Genomic DNA, 16,323 nt, shown 5'->3' on the forward strand with positions numbered 1-16,323 from the left:
ACCCAACCTATCATGTTTTGCCACCAGGCTTTAGGAGGGGAAACTGGGAGCTTTTTTAGAAAGACAGAGTTTGTAATGAAAGCCTTTAGAGAAAAAATGTCAGCCTGAAGTGGATGAAATGAGCTTTTAAAAGGGAAGCACTCAAAAGAATTAATTTAATACATTATTATAAGACACAAAAAAGGAAGCCACAGTGCTAGGGAATGGTCAGAAAAATGCATAAAAAAAATATGCATGCGCACACACATACCCATAGACACTCAGAGTTAGTATAAATATCAAGGAACTAGTCTTAAGTTAGCTTTGGCTGCTGGAATGGTATGTTGTTTCAAGGGCAACAAGTCATCCTTATCTAAGCCACATGAGCATCCTTATCGATTATTGACATTCAAGCATAGTACGCTCAACCTTGAGTTGTAAAATATATGTCGATAATGGCATCTGGGAGTGGGAGCTGACGCATGGGAGCTGCGCTGAAATATTGCCTTTATCCCATTTCACTCCATCTGCTCTTAACAAAATTGGCAAGCAGTTCGATAAGCCTAGCTCACTAACTGCGGGGTTGGGCATTAAGAAAAAGACCATGGGCACTAAAGCAGTTTAAAAGTGACACTCTTTCAAACCGTTTATTATTTGAATTACAATAATGTTCAGAAGTTCAAATTAATGCTTTGGCTCTCTGTCTGGCTGGCGCTGTATGTACACATTGAGAGACAATTCACACCCTGAGGAAATTCTATGCTGTGAAGACATGGGTCAGTGGCATTTAAAAAACCCAGCCTTTTCAAATAAGAGATACACTAAGGTATGAAACTTCTTAACAGTCCTCCTTTAAAAACAGACCTATTTTTAAAGTTCCATTGCATCAGAAGTTAGCTGAATATTTTCTGACTTCAATTCCCATCTTTATTTCTATATATTTGGCTGTCTGGCATACTCCTAGCAACTGCCATGTGGATAGATTATTCCACTTAGATTTAGGAGTAAATTTTGCCAGGCTATAAATCTGTTCAGTTCCATTCCACTGACTAAAGCAGAGTTATCTTAGACTTCCTACAGCACAACAGATCAAAATGTGACTTTTTACGGGAACAGTACCTTTGGTGTAATACCAAAGAGTTTAGGTGTATAGTAATAGCATATTTATGAGGTGATTCAACATAACTGCACTATTCTTTTGGTGCCATCGCTGGCATTGAATTTAATTGCTCAAATCTGAGGATTTTGTTTTCTTGTAGGTTTCATGTGGGCTCTAGAAACCGAGCCTTGCTGTCCTGTAAAAGTTCAGCGAGGGCCTGGGCACCTAGCTCTGATAGCTAAGCCAGCTGTGCAAAATTGAATGTGGTCCGAACAGCTCTTCAAAGAACTAATTTATTTTTTTTTCTGCATGCATTTCTGGAGTCAAGTAACTCCGCTCATTCTCATGATTTAAGCCCTGATGATTCTGCATGAGCAGGGCACGCACCCAGCCAAGCTGTCCAGCTGGCCTCCCAAAATCAATCACTGACATTGTTAAGTATCTTTGCTTCTGCCAGAACAGAATCAGCACCCCAGGAATTGGTACAATTCAGTTCTAAACCTGAAACCTAAATATAGATAAAGAGGTATGGGTGGAAAGGTACACAACAAGCAATCTACTTATTTCTGTTTGGGAAAACAATCCAAGTTTGTTTTATCACACTGTAAACAGTGTGGTAAGCTGTCGTATCACACTGTAAACAGTGTGATAAGCTGTTGTATCACACTGTAAACAGTGTGATAAGCTGTTGTATCACACTGGCTTAATTAGACAGTAGAAATGGCAAGAAAATGACACTGGAGGTTGGCGACTGACAGCACAGGTGATCTGCAGTCTGAGGTGATGTAGGCAATCGGGAAGCAAAGGTAGTGCCACTGGACATGATTTTGTTCTTGGTGTCCTGAATGCAACAGAAGTTCAACCACACTGAGCTTATGTTGCTTGGATACTCTTTCTTACATATTTTCGATAGTACTATTAGGTACCTTTGATGATGCCCCAAAGCCCCAGCATGAATCTTTACTCAGCAGTCATTTTTCCTCTGCTGATTACAACCTGCCCATTGAGAAAATGTCTTCAGTTTGCCCTGCCTTCCCATTACTGGTGGTGTCGCCAAATACTTGCTCCTCAACATTCAGGTCTCAAAAACCTCTGCTGCATATGCTTTCCTTATTTCTTGGCTCCTCCTGAGCAAAGAGACAGATAAAATGATCTGTTCCATTTTCCTCTTCAACAACCTTTTGTCCATGATAGTCCTTCAACTTTCAAACTGACATTTTCAGACAGTGAAATATCACATCTTCCCCCTTCAAGTTCTTAGCCCATCGTGAGCACCCAATACTCCCTGAACTCTGATACAGATCACCAACAGTTTGTTAATTTAATTGCCAATTTAATCAACAAAACAATGTAACTGCTGCTTTTAAAGGGACGCAGAAACTTGACCTTTTTTTTTTTTTCCCCCTATGGCACTTTCCGATAACCTCACAGTCTCCTTGCCAAATGATTCTTTGTACAGCTGCATTCTAAAAATCGGGATAAACATCAAGAAGAGCTGTTTCTGTAAGGATAAACTATCCAGGAGTGAATCTGGCTTACAAACAAGAGGAGGTTGCAGAAGAGTGGCATCCTGGAGCAGCACTCCTGCAGGAACGGTGCAGTGGGGTAAGGGTGGGGAGGGAGCCTTAAAGAGTTACATCCCATTTAGAGAAGTAATTACTGATGGTGCTGACAGCCAAGAATGGGTCCAGCTTCAAGACTTTTATTCCTCTTACCAGTTTCTCTCATTCAGAACATTAGTCTTGTATCTCAATTGAGACCCTCTAGCAGAGCTGAGGACATGCTTCTCCAAACTCCTCTGCGTGTAGAGTGCCACAATCCGGTTCCTCTTACGCATAAACTGGCTCACCACCAGTCAGACTGCCCCAGTTTTGCCCACTTTTTTCCCCACCTCCCTTTGAAAACTCACTATAGGTTCACTGCAACTCAGTCAAACTGCTCAGCCCTCTTCTCTAGGGAGACCTGGCCTGACTGCCTCCATGCAGTCCCGCATCGCTGCTGGCGTAAGCTGCATCTCGACAGCCCTCCTGCCTCTCACTCACTCACTCTGGGGTTACAAATGGGGAAAAGCTGTTCTTCTATTTTTTTCACACTTTCTGTGAACACTGAGGTTGTGTGAAAGCTGTCACTGACAGTTTTCATTTCAGCTGCAATGCCATACAGATAAAGAAGGAGGAGCATCAGCCAGGGTGCACAGAAGAGATGCAGGAAGCAGAGCTGTGCCCACAGCCTGGGACTGCCTGAAGTCTCTCCATGAGACAACATGCTTCTGTTGCTTTCCATGAGAAAGTACAACTGATGGCATTTCCGATCGCAGCAAGATGATGGAGATCCTGTATCAGGAAGAATCATGCGAAGTACGGACAGGATCTGTCTGTTGGTTTTATGCATTAAATTTACATCATTCTGATTTCTGGGAGTTTTTAAATCCTTCAACTTGTTTACTCTAACAGCATCCTTGTGGCACAGTCAGCCCTTGCTAACACCACTCTCTCCACAGAAACCGCATCCAGAGGTAACGCTATCACACACAACAATCTCTGGCAGCAAACCAAACTGAACTTGGGTCTTGGGACATCGTAACTCTCAGTTCTGGGCAGGTTTTAGAAAGCTGACATTTCCCAAATCCTCTGTAAGGATGGCTGTATTTTTAATGTCACAAATAGAACAAATTAATCAAGTCCACAGCATTCCAATAGCAGCCAAGGGGAGGAGAATACACAAGGAAGGCACTGGCTGTGAGATGAGCTATGAGCAGAGCACTCAAAACCAGAGAATACAAGCAGGTGAGGGTTCTGGGGCTCTCAAGCCCCAGTTTCCCAGTTTCCCAAGCAGCCAGTTTCAAAATGATTCCACACAACTATCTCTGGAAAAAAGCAGGCTGCTCCCCAAAAGGTAACCTTTGCCAAGTGCCCCAGCAGGTGTTCTATCAGCACTGGGCCAACAGCAATTCTGTTCTTTTACATCACGGTGGATCTGAGGACTGCATTAGCACAGCTGCTTGTTGGTAGAGAGACAGTCTTCAGGCTGTACACAGGCGCTCACGGCTCCATTCATCTGTCCTTAGTTAAACAGCAGAAAATTTCCACTAGCACGACAGAACAGAGAGACACAGAACAACACGGTGATTTAGCTGGGAAGGGGCCTCCACTCCAACCCCTCTCAAAGCAGGGTCAGCACAAACCACAGCCTTGAGCAGACGCATTACCAGAGGAATGGGGCTCCAACAGCCTCTACGGTGGCACGGTTTGGGTGTTTGACTACTGTCATTGTAAAAAGACTTTTCCTAATATTTTATTGGTTTCTTTTCTTGCAGCTTGTATCCCTTGCAGGGCTGCCTCTTGTGATTTAACAGTCTGTCTCTATCTTCTCTACAGTCCCCGCTAAGAACATGGCGCATATCGACTTTCACTTAGTGTTGTTACTTCCTTAATTCCTTAGATCTCTCTTGCAGTTAGCCTCGGGCCCTGAGAGTTACTGATCTGCCATCCCACCTGCTACCTACAGGGCCAAATACTGACACCGCACAGCTAAGACTCCATAGTCAAACCCGGGTGGCAGACACTAAGCAACGTTCATGCTGAGAAAAGACACCATAGGGGACAAGCAGCCACTGAGGCCTGCCTTGGCACCCTCTGCAGGGCACGGGATCTCTGCTGTGACTTGCAGCCAGGACCCTGACCCATGCCTGCCTGGGAGGGCAGAGCTTTCCCCTGGTAACACAATCACAGAATCTTTAGGTTGGAAAAGACCTTTAAGATCACCGAGTCAAACAAGTAACCTAGCACTGCCAAGACTTATCAAATCTAAATCCAACAGAAGACACCTGACTTCAAAGGCAGCAATCGTGTCCCAGATGTATGATGCTACACTACCATCACTGGTCACGAGGACTAGGGGATCAGCTGAGAGTTTTTCTCAGAGACTCTCATCTTTACCATGACCATCTAGACAGGTCTCCCCTAGCCCACAGCAATCAATGCTGTATTTTGCATGAAGCAATGTCTTCAGGTGAACCTTGCAAAGCCAGCTCATCCATAACATTCTGAGGACAAAACCTTAATCTGCATTCAGTTTCTTATTACCTCATTCTGGTTTATTTTGATTTGGGTTTTGTGGTATTTTGTTGTTGTTGTTCAATGAAAACAGCAGCAAAGAACAGTTAAAAAGTCCTTTTGGAGAAAAAGGAGATTGCTTGCTTTTACTACGCATCAAAAGGGCCAAAATCCACAATGTGGATCCTAACCTGCCCAAGAACCACAACTGTCTTATCACTGTGCTTAAAAAAACCAATTTGTTGTGGTAAAACTCTGACAGAATTAAACTGAAGTTCTAGTCAATAGAAGACATTTCCCACAGCTCTGCATGTAACTGGGACCACTACGAAGTCCTGGAGACACTGGCAGTAGAAATGCCTGAAACTCTTGCACCAAACAAGGTGTATTTATTCTTTTCCAGAGTAGTGTGCAAATACCAGAATATAAACATTTACAGTGTAACGGTCACACCTTTGCCTCACTCCTACATATCCCAGCTTGTCATTCACCATTTCACAACTTGTGTCCTGGCAAGCACCAAAAAGAGGGAGACAAGCCAGCAGAGGACACCTTACAAGCAGCCGGGCTCTTCCTCCAACCTTGACCTGTGAGCAACCCCAGCCCTGTTTCCTGACAGTAAGAGGAAGGTGCAGCCAAATGCCCTTGAGTGATGTCCCTCTTTGGGACCAAGCTGAAATGGAGGCCAGCCCTGAAAGCCAAGACCATGCAAGTGCCATGTGTGGAACATCTCCTTGGAAAAGGTATGTATCCTTCCTTCACAAGGACTAAGGGACACTACAGGCATTGACACTGACCTCTCCTCCCCACTGCTGCCCAGCATGCTGTGCCAGCATGGGGGTGAAGCATGGCAGGTAAGAGGACGTGGCACAGGAGTCTGTGCTTTCTGGCAGCATGGTCACCAGCAGAGCCTACGGATTTCTGCGAAAAAGCTGGGAAGCAGCTACTGTCACAGAGCTCTGAGCTCCGTTAGCCACCCTCGGTTTTCCTGGCATCTGTGGCTGAGCTGCCACGGGGGAATCAACTAACACAGGCAAAAATTCCCTGGTTTACCTTCTAGAAATAAATCACTGTAATAACATGGCTGTACTAAGCCAAAGCCAAAAAAGCAAGGTAGCAAAAAGAACAGGAAAGCCATCTGTACCAATGATGTTTCTGAAGCTTGGGAGGTAAGAGCAGATTATAGAGAGATGTTTGAACAGCTTCCCCCTGCTTCAGATAAATTTGATCAACCCTGTAATTCACCTTATAATTAATAATCAGATCAATTCAGTTACTAAGTCTAACATTATCTGAAAACAAATACTCCTTTGCAGAAATTAATAGCACTGGCCAGTTAACAATTACACGTAGGCTGCCACTTCAACCTTGAAACGGAAGGAAAGAAACTGAAGGCTGTGTGAAAACAGTAGTGGCACTTTCTATTCTACTTTCAGGAAACAAAGAACGGTGCCCTTAAGCTTTCTGCTGCTGTTCAGTATCCATTTCAGTGAGCTGGCTCTGCTCCTAAGCCTCACTGCTTCTCTTGGGCAGACAGACAAATCACAATGGATGGAGCAGCACAGGCAGCAGCTCTGAACCCCAGAAGGATTGTCCAGTACCAGCTGGGGAACTGGATGATTTGCAGTAACTTCGTAATGGGGAACACTCATCTTGAGGGACGTTAATGAATGTGGTGGAGTCATCCTGGAACATTTTTAAAGGAAATGGCTTGAAAAGGTTATGTTTGTGTAAAGCAACTTGTTCCAATTAAAACAGTTTTCATAAAGTTCTCACACTGGCAAAAATTAGAAGAATAATTATTTTTTACCTCTCCCTGCCCCAATATTTTGGAATTGACAGGGCACTGAAATATAATACTTTCTTCCAGGCTCCGTATAACATGCTGCTGTGGGACAAGTCACTTTTAAATTCACCAGATGTGCAACCATGGAACTCAAGATCTGGTGCTTAAACTTAAAAGCTTCTCTTAATTTTTACATTCCCTGTCACCAGAAAATCAGAGAAAGGTTTGCATTCTAACACCTCCAACTCTGGAAAAAAAAAAGCAATTATTCTCTGGCTCATTTCACCCTTCCTGAAGTACCCATAATAACCAAAATGAAGGGCGGTCTGTGAAAACCTCTGTAATGCAGAGGTCAGCTATCCAAATGTGCAGGCATGTTGCTACAGGCCGTGTGAAGACCAAGGCAAAATCAGGTTTTGGAAAGTTTTGACCCTTTGAAATGCAGCAGAGGCAAAGACTGATGATCTGTGCTATTCTCACAAGGCCACAGAGATGAATAACCTCCTTCTCACTCTCTTTGCCTGGCACCCAGAGGCTGGCTAATAGCTACAGTACCTAAGTGCTTGCCATGACTGTCAAGGATGGTACATTCCTGTCTGCAAACATTAAAATGATTTAGCCACAGCTTCTACTTTACCATGAGACAGGCTGAAAGCATTCCTATACCCATTTCAGCATGACAACAGGAACACTGGAAATTCCGCAACTGTTCAATAAACAACTGCCAACAACATCAGTACAACTGAAATCAGCCTGCAAGAAGGGGAAAGTCGCTGGAGAAAAAAATAAAAGTCCTTAGAAACAACTGGCATGAGATGAAGATGAAATCATACGTATCTTATGAAGCTCTCTGTGGCACCAGAACCTACAGGTAACTACAAGTTCAGTCCACAACAAACCGGACTCCGGGAATCTCCCTGGAATCCCTCCAGGAATCTACCATTTTTGCTGATAGCAAAAATTTACTACTGTAGTCTGAGGATGCACATTTCAGGGGATAAATCACTAAATCTGAAAAAAAAAATGGCCAGCTGTTTCTTTATGAAGAAAACCAGTATTTTCCTTATGTAGGTGCAATTTATTGCTAAACTCACCATATCCTACTACTTTGCTGCAAAGAGGCTAATACCACCACACTCAGGAAATTAAAAATGAATAAAGCAGATGAAAGTCTTTGACCTATCCTCAGTGGAACATTTGGGAGAAAAATGCATTTCACAGAACAGACTCAGACATACATGATTTTCATTTACTTAACAGTGTCATCATGAGATTCAGACATATCCCTTTGCAAGAAACTCTCATTATCAGATTAAAGGGTTATCAGTAGGAGCATTAAACTATTTTTGTAATTCTGATGTATGATAATTAAATACCCAATGTGGCATAAAACAAATTATTAAACAGTGTCAGCAGCACCATGTTTCAAGAACAACAAATAAAACTGCATAAAATCAGGCCAGTCGCATTCATTTTGCCACTAAAAGTGCAGGGAAACGCATATACAGGGTACCAACCCACAACAGCACTTCTGAGCAGTATGGTCAGGGAAGAAATAAAGTACACGCATTCATTTTTCCCCACGGCCACTGCCATAGCAAATGGCTGAGACACAAAAATATTCCATTAAATTCACAAAGATGCTCCCCTTTGGCCTGCAAGCACTGCAACACCTCACAGTTACGCTGAAATTAGGGCTCTGAGTCCCCTCCAGCCCTGTGCACACAGGACTGCGCTTAACTGCTTGTGTCTCAGATGAGGGAGCTTGTACTGAGTCCTACTGTATTTTTCATAGCTCCAGAAACACTGTTAACTAGTACTGTGCCTGCTCCCCACGGCTGCTGGGTTCCACCCCTTCTAACAATAATCACTCCTCTCATGCCATAGGTGTCAGGACAGTGGCAATATGCAGGCAACGCAGAGATCAGATTTGCTACTGTAAATCCTCTTAGCCAAGCCAAACAATTTGCTGTCAGAAGGTGAAGTAACAAGTGTCTTGCAGAGGAGAAGCAAGTAATTGTAAGGAGAGACCGGCATTACCTTTGACTTAAGTAATTTCTTCACAGTGGAGCTGCAGGATGTCAGTGATTATTCTTGAAAGCGAAGTGTAGAGAGTGAAGCTACAACTTAAGCTACTGTGAACGCACGCAAAGCTGCCTCCCACAAAGCACAGCTGTGCGGGTTCTTTTGTTTGTGTGTGGGTTTTTTGTTGGTGTTTTTTGATTGGTTTTGGTTGGGATTTTTTTTTTTTGAGAGTACAATCATCACGGTGTAAGTAGAAACGCTGCACTTGCCTCCTTCACTGAAATCCCTGGGAATTCAACTGGATCAAACATCTGTGACAGTCTGAATGACAGGCAGCACCCACCTGGGTACTGCATGACAGCTGACGATGCTCACACTGTGAGTGGTCTGACCAGCAGTGCAATGCAAGGACAGAGTTTAGGGAGACTCAGCTCACCTTCTGTCTCATTTATTAGTTTTCTATTAATAATCATTGACAAAACTCAGTCTGCAGAGTCAGCTACTAGCTGAAGTCTCAAATTATGTTTCTCAGGAAAAGATCAGAATGAGAAATAAAGTGAAATTACTTGTATTAAAACATTGTGCTGAGCACCAGTCAGGAGGACAGAAAAAGATCCTTTGGACGTATGCTCTACTTGAAGATTAGCCCAATACTAAGAAAGAAAACATTAAATAATTAAATAACGTATTAATACATACTACATTAAAAGTGGAAAGCAAAATGTTTTCCCAGGAAAGTTCAGTCTGTTGTTGCCTTGAGGATGTATGTAGAGATCACAATGAAGCATGGTGCAAACAGCCCTGTGCTGCCCCCGACCATATCTTTTCTAGCTGACGGGGTACAGCTAGCAAAGCATAACCCAAGAAGCAGAGCTTGCCAGCTTACACCCAGCACTGGAGCCAGTCATCTAGGCTGATTACTTCTGGACCTGGCCAGCATTTCTGCACAGCTTGCAATGTATGAGATAGTCAGAGCAGCTCCACACAGCACTAAGCTGAAGGTCTCTTTAGCACCCAAAAACTTTGATATTCACTACCGTCTTTCATTTCTTGTGTTTAACACAGCCTACAGAAACTACAAAACCAGCATTGTTCAACTCCTGAAGAAGATTCCAATTTAACTTTTTATAAGTGAAAGTAACTAGGAAAAACTGACTGGGTCTGTGAAAAGAAGGAAAATGCTGGTCATATGGAGCAAAATCTGAAAGGCTGACAGCAAAGTTTGCCAGAGCAAGGATTTAAACAGAAGATCCAAATAAAGAGCAACATTCTTATTACCACTTCCTCACCCAATACCATATTGCTGAGTCAAGGGACAAACCTCTGATTAATTTAATTGTTATATCATCAAGGCATGGTAGTGACACTCAATCTCCCTTTCCAAGCATCGCTTGTGAAAGTTACTTCCCTAAACAACGGCAACATGTTTATAGGGGGGAAGCTGGAGAAATGTAGTATTTCATTTTTCATTTGCAAATCATCTACCACTGCAGCACAAAGTAAACTGAAAGTCCTAACATTCACTGGGGTTTCAATACAGAAAATAACAGTTACTGCACAGGATTTTCATAAACTCCTGGTACAATCCAAGTCAACACCCTTACATGTTTTCATTAAGTGTCCTGTACCGAAAAGTATTGCCTCTTCCACAGATCCCTTTCACATTCCTTACTACATTCTGTATTACACTGTTTCATGCATTAAAATTACTGCAGACCCAAACTTAAAACAGACTATTGTGCAGCATTCACCTTTCACAAGTAAATGCAGCATATACAGCTTTAATCAGCTTTTGAAATGGATGCAAATCAAAGTTCACATAGGAAAGAAATACTAAAGATAATGCAATAAAGAGAAAGAAATAAAACAAAACAGAGTACATAAAGACACAGTCCAATAAGAATTTACCAATGTAATTCCAAATGCAGCAAAGCTGGCTATTTGTGAAATTTGCAACTTTCTGCACAGAAAAAGGAAAAGGGCCAAAGTTTTGCTAATCAGTGACTGCAATTATCTGTTTGGAATTGTAGGTACTCAGTTAATTGAATATTTTCATATGCTCGGAACAGCTTACTGGTTGGATACTAAAGAAAACCAGGTAAAAAAAGTGGATGTTACTGCCAAAAATAAAGAGAATATAAATAAAAAGGACATAGCATTCATATTTTTCTTTGCATTGAGCATCCAAATAATTTCTTATACTTACAATAGCTGTGGGAGTTGAAGCCAGCACACAGTAGAGCACAAGAGGTGAAATGAAGCTCTCATCCTCTGTTCCAGGGTACGGTTTCATCAAATTGCCATCCTGACAGAAGAAGCCTTGGATATGCACCTGAAAAGTATCGGTGCACTCAAAGTAGTAGGCGAGCAGAACAGTCCCAGCCATGATGACAAGCTGAAAATATAACATGGTCACACAGACATTAGTTGCTTTTTTAACAGATGCAGCTATGCCTTCCAGCTACTCTAGTCCTGCAGACCATCCTCCCTTTATCATCACCCTGTCAGCCCTTGCAATAATGGTGTGTGAATGTGCGTGTTTCTGTGCCTCTGCTTTGCAACATCTGTTATATAAACTTTTTGGCAAACGACACTAATGAACGTCTCAGATAGGAGTGGGTCTGAAATGCTGCTTGTCGAGGGATGGCAGCTTTGACAACTACTTTATCAAAGGGCATGTGAGTGTCAATGGCAACAAGGATCAATGAAAGCTAGCAGGTACAAGGGGCAGCACTGCAGGAGCCAACAGCAGTAACAAGCTAAAACCTGTGCACAGTGGCAGGGAGCTGGAAAGGATTATTACAAAGGATAAAGGAAGCTAAAGCCAAAATGCTTTCCCCCCCCCCCCCCCCACGCCCCGGCCCTGCAGCTGTAAATCCACGCTGGGGAATGTGCACCCTGTGCTAATCCAGAAAAGCCCTCTGTGTCCCACACGAAGAGTCATCCGGAGGGAAATCTGCCTCCTGCCACTCACCTTTCCTCGGAGCCACTGCTTATGAGTAAACCTTTAGACGTCTACTTAGAAATCCTGACTCCCTGAACAACCAGTCTGGGCTACTGTGCACTGCCTGGCCTCCCCACTCCATCACAAGCGCTTTTGAAAAAGACCAGTTTGAGTCTGGATCTGTTGGAAGAAGGGTTCACCGGAGTCAAGAAGACACTCAATACGAGTTATGCACCTTGCTCAACTTTATTAGTGTCTAACACTACTTATATAGAACCGATACACATGCATATTCGTAAAGCAGAAATATAATTGGTTAGTAGTCTCTAAACGCGCGCGGTTCTCACACCCCTAATTATCATGACTAAAATGAGCATTCTATCCATGCAGCGAATTGTGTTGCTGTGCTTCAGCCTTGTAGTTTGTTACTCCCTATTTTCGCATACTGCTCCCTACCTTTCTTGGCCCTGCACCTGCTTTCCCAGCAGCTGTAGCTTGTTACAGCCACGGCCTGTTGGCACAACATAATTACTTGGTCTCAGGATTCAAGACTACCTTTCTTGTTCAAGCTCAAGGCTACCCTTCTTGTTAACTTCAGCACAGCAACTTCAGCACAATTCTGATTACAGGCCTATTCTAATACCAGGCCTGGATTGTGCAGATCTTCAGAGATTCTAAGGCCATGCTTCTGCAGCCATTCTTCTACAATTCCCCCTTTTTCTTTTGCACAAGCCAAGCCTGACTGGTTATGTTAAAAACTACCCTCTTTAAACAAGAAAAAACACAGCTAAAAACTAAAAGCATTACAATAATGATTATAACAAAGTGTATTCCTTCCATCAATAACATCTTTAACCAACCTGTTATGCCCAATCCTCTCAACCATTCATCAAAGGGATTATCATCAACAAGAATATGCTTCATGTTTCCCTGCAGTTGTGACAACTTCTTGTGGATAGATATGGAATGATAGGAAAGGTTCACACAACACATCCCTTCAAAATCCTCACAACCGTGTCCATGTGCTAATAACAAAAAATCTACTGCAGCTCTATTCTGTAATGTAGTATGCCTAACACTATCTACACCAAGCGATAACGAACTTAAAATCTGTGATGTAAGATTAAATTGCTTCTCTCCCCAACACGCTAACCTTCGTATATTCTTAGCGTTTAATGCAGTCATTGCTCCTGGCATAAATATGGAGGCTAAGACATTTGTTGTTACAGACTGTAGATCGACTTGGTCATTACATGTCTCATCAAAGGTGCGCAGTGCCCTCCGTGATCTATGAAATTGTGGAGTCATTTTCAATAAGTCTTTCATACGTAGAGCAAACAAAGTTAAACGCCCTAAATAACATGGTCCACCGACAGGGTTCAAAGGAATCCCTGGCCATGCTCTATCTCCACATATCAAAAAGACTCCTGGTGGCAACTGATAGCCCCCTGATACATTTACATGTAACCCTCCAGCTTTCAGTTCACCCCAATTAGGTGAACAGGTTAAATTTTGAAACCTTGTATCAAACTCCCATTCACCTTGTCCTGCTAGCCACAATCACCACGGTTCACCAAACCAAATTACTCCAGTGCCATTAAGAGGTTGAAGTGGTGCTACCGTGTCCTCGCATTCTGGCGTTCCCGTAGCAGTCACGTTAACGTATTTAACGGGCGTAATGCTACCTAATAGGTCTAACTCCTGCAATGGCAAATGATATGGTCGATTCAAATTCTCAATAAGCGTTTTCTGCCACGCTGCATTACGCATAGAAGGCCAAACAAATTGCCCATTTGGACTCACACATGTACCATTCTGATTGGAAGTCAGATCCACTGTTTTAACATTTCAAAAAACCATCAAAATTTGTTTCATTCTCTTGCAGGGGAATACCAATTAAACAAGTTCTAAAGGAGTTGTCTGCTTGCTGCAAACTTAAACAAAAGTCTGTTACACCCGTGATATTTGCCCATGTCACCCGTACGTTTGTTCTAGGCAAGATGTCAAAAATACTTTGGCCAATGGGTAAAAAATTCATCAAGACCGTAAACCAAGTCCACCACTTAAACATGTTTAGTTCTACAATTTCCACCTTTTTTTCCCCCCCCCACATTCCACCCCACAAATCTGTGCTTTCACAGATTCTGATGATGTATACTGTCTCCAATCAGCATGGTATTACACTAGTTGTATGCTTTCTCTTGCTTCATGCCCAGTTACTAATCAAACACATACACTCTTTACACCATTTACATTTAAGCTTTGGCTTACAGAACCATTTTACCCCACATAGCATACATCGGCACAATACCCACAGGTTACATCCCTTACAACATAGACAGTTTATTCCGTCTGCTCGCTCTGAGTCTTCTCTTCTGTCTTCTGATCTTGACATACAGGTCGCACAAACACGCTAGGGACCCATATAGGTCCTTTATCTGTGGAGATACAAAAATAACCTCTACCAATAATAACACCGGATTAGGTCCTTCCCATACACCTGAAGCCATATTTTCATACTGAACATTCAAACCAGGAACTGTAGTTGTTTGGTTCCCTTGTGCTGTTTGGTGATGTATAACAACAGGTGGTCCCTCTCTACCCTCCGTAAGGGAGAGATAGTTTAAGGTAAACAACACCTTAGTCAACCGTTCAGTTACGTCTATGTCCTGCGATACTTTCTGTCTCTGAAGATAATCCTTCAGGGTACGGTTTGCCCTTTCAACAACTGCTTTCAGTTCTAAGGTTTGAAGGTTGTCCCGTGGTTCACCGGCGATCACTTGTTTCTGCCACTGATTATCGGATTGCCAAGCACACGCAGCCTTCTTCGTGTTTCGTCCTGCATCTGTAAACACCGTTGGCCCTTCAGCTGGTCTTTTTGAGTGTAACGGTCTTGCAATCCACTGATAATGTTCTAACATCTTCCAAAGAGGTCCTTTTGGCCGGTTGTTGTGTACAACACCTGTATAAACCATCAAGGCTTCCTGTATGGCTGTTGAATGCCTCAGAAGCCATTCATAATCATCACCACAGACTGGAATACTGATATCTGCTGGTTCAGTCCCATCAAATTCTACAGTCCTGTCTCTTCCTTTTCTCACCAAGGCCGCTACTGCTTCAGGGAGACTTAAAATACAATGTCTGGGTTGCAATGGCAAAAAAACCCACTCTAAAATGATCGCCGTATTTTCCTCCTTTTTCTTTTGCCATTGCAAAATAAGTACAAAAGGTGAAGTGGCAATATTACAAACCAAAAAAGATAACGGATGATTTGCCATTCGGTGACCACACCAGCCAGTCTGAATCTTGTGGGACACAACTTTCAGGGCAGCCCGCTGTTCTGGTGAACAAGTTTGAGGACTGTTCGCTTTGGTGCCATGCAACCAGGATCGGAACGGTTGCAAATCATCGTTAGTGAGTCTCTTTGTGTGTCATTAGGGTGTAAGGGAATCGTGAAAAAGACAGAACAGTCTTTCAAGTCTATCACAACAATTTGCCACATCTGAGGGATCATCATAAAAGGTGGAAGAGCAGGTTGCAACACTCCCATCGCTAAAATCTGATCATTAATCTTCCATAAATCATGTTCCAGTTATGTGCATCAAGATTATTAATCAGTACTGGACAAGCTAACGAGCTGTTCACCTGCCATCCTCCCTCCAAAATAGCATCATGAATAACACCAGACCAACACTGTAGAATTGGATCTTTTCTCGAGTTCAGCATCGGTGGGGTAGTTGGGCTAACTGGAGGGATTACAGGTATTGAAGTAGTAGGCAGGTTCATTTTAACTCGCTTTACCAGGTTTCTTAATTTATCTATTACCGCCTCTAAGGATTTCTCTGTATTGTTACCACAAGGCTTCTCCCCGCCTTCCTCCTCAGACCCGTCCGATGACGTTCCAGGCCGAGGGGTTACGTCACCGCACGGCGCCGCGGCCCGCCCTGACGTGATTGGTGCAGCAGGACTCGCTGCCCCGCCCTCCTGGGCGGGGCTCGGCGGCCTCTTCCGGGCTCGGCTCAGCTACCGCAGGCTCTCGAGGAGTAACTTTCGGTTTGTCCGCTGTCTTATCTAAAAGCTCCGGCACTATTGAACACGCAGGGGCGGACATACCTTTCACAGGACGAGTATGCCCAACTCCGAAAAATGCAGCCAAGAGAGAAGGCTTAGGTGAATCACCCTTCTGCTCCAGCGGCTTTTCTACACATCTCTCCCCAACGCTTCTATGGCTGCCGCCGCTACTTTTTTTTTTTTCGCTTTCATAATTTCCAGAGTGTTAGCTATCGACCGCCACCCCAGAGGCAATTTCCCACTTCTCTCCATTCCGCAATACTAAACAATAACGCGGGCTCGGGGATCTTAGTCTTTTTTCGTGCCCAGCGAACTAAGGTCTCCCATTTCTGTCTCTTTAACGCCCTCCTCTCTCTTAAGGAGG

The 16,323-nt window shown here is 43.3% G+C and overlaps 1 protein-coding gene across 6 annotated transcripts in view; it reads right to left on the bottom strand.

Moving 5' to 3' along the window:
- The window catches only part of PLPPR1 (phospholipid phosphatase related 1), a 135,364-nt gene that overhangs the window by 22,159 nt on the left and 96,882 nt on the right, over positions 1-16,323 (bottom strand). For 5 of the 6 annotated variants that reach the window (XM_056325400.1, XM_056325401.1, XM_056325402.1 and 2 more), the window contains one exon: positions 11,151-11,339. In XM_056325400.1, coding sequence (XP_056181375.1) covers positions 11,151-11,339 — 189 coding nt within the window. Of the gene's footprint in view, positions 1-11,150; positions 11,340-11,918; positions 12,050-16,323 lie in introns of those variants that run through there. The other variant, XM_056325406.1, reaches the window with a different exon arrangement.

The sequence above is a fragment of the Falco biarmicus genome, chromosome Z, assembly GCF_023638135.1.
Source record: "Falco biarmicus isolate bFalBia1 chromosome Z, bFalBia1.pri, whole genome shotgun sequence".
Lineage (NCBI taxonomy): Eukaryota > Metazoa > Chordata > Aves > Falconiformes > Falconidae > Falco > Falco biarmicus.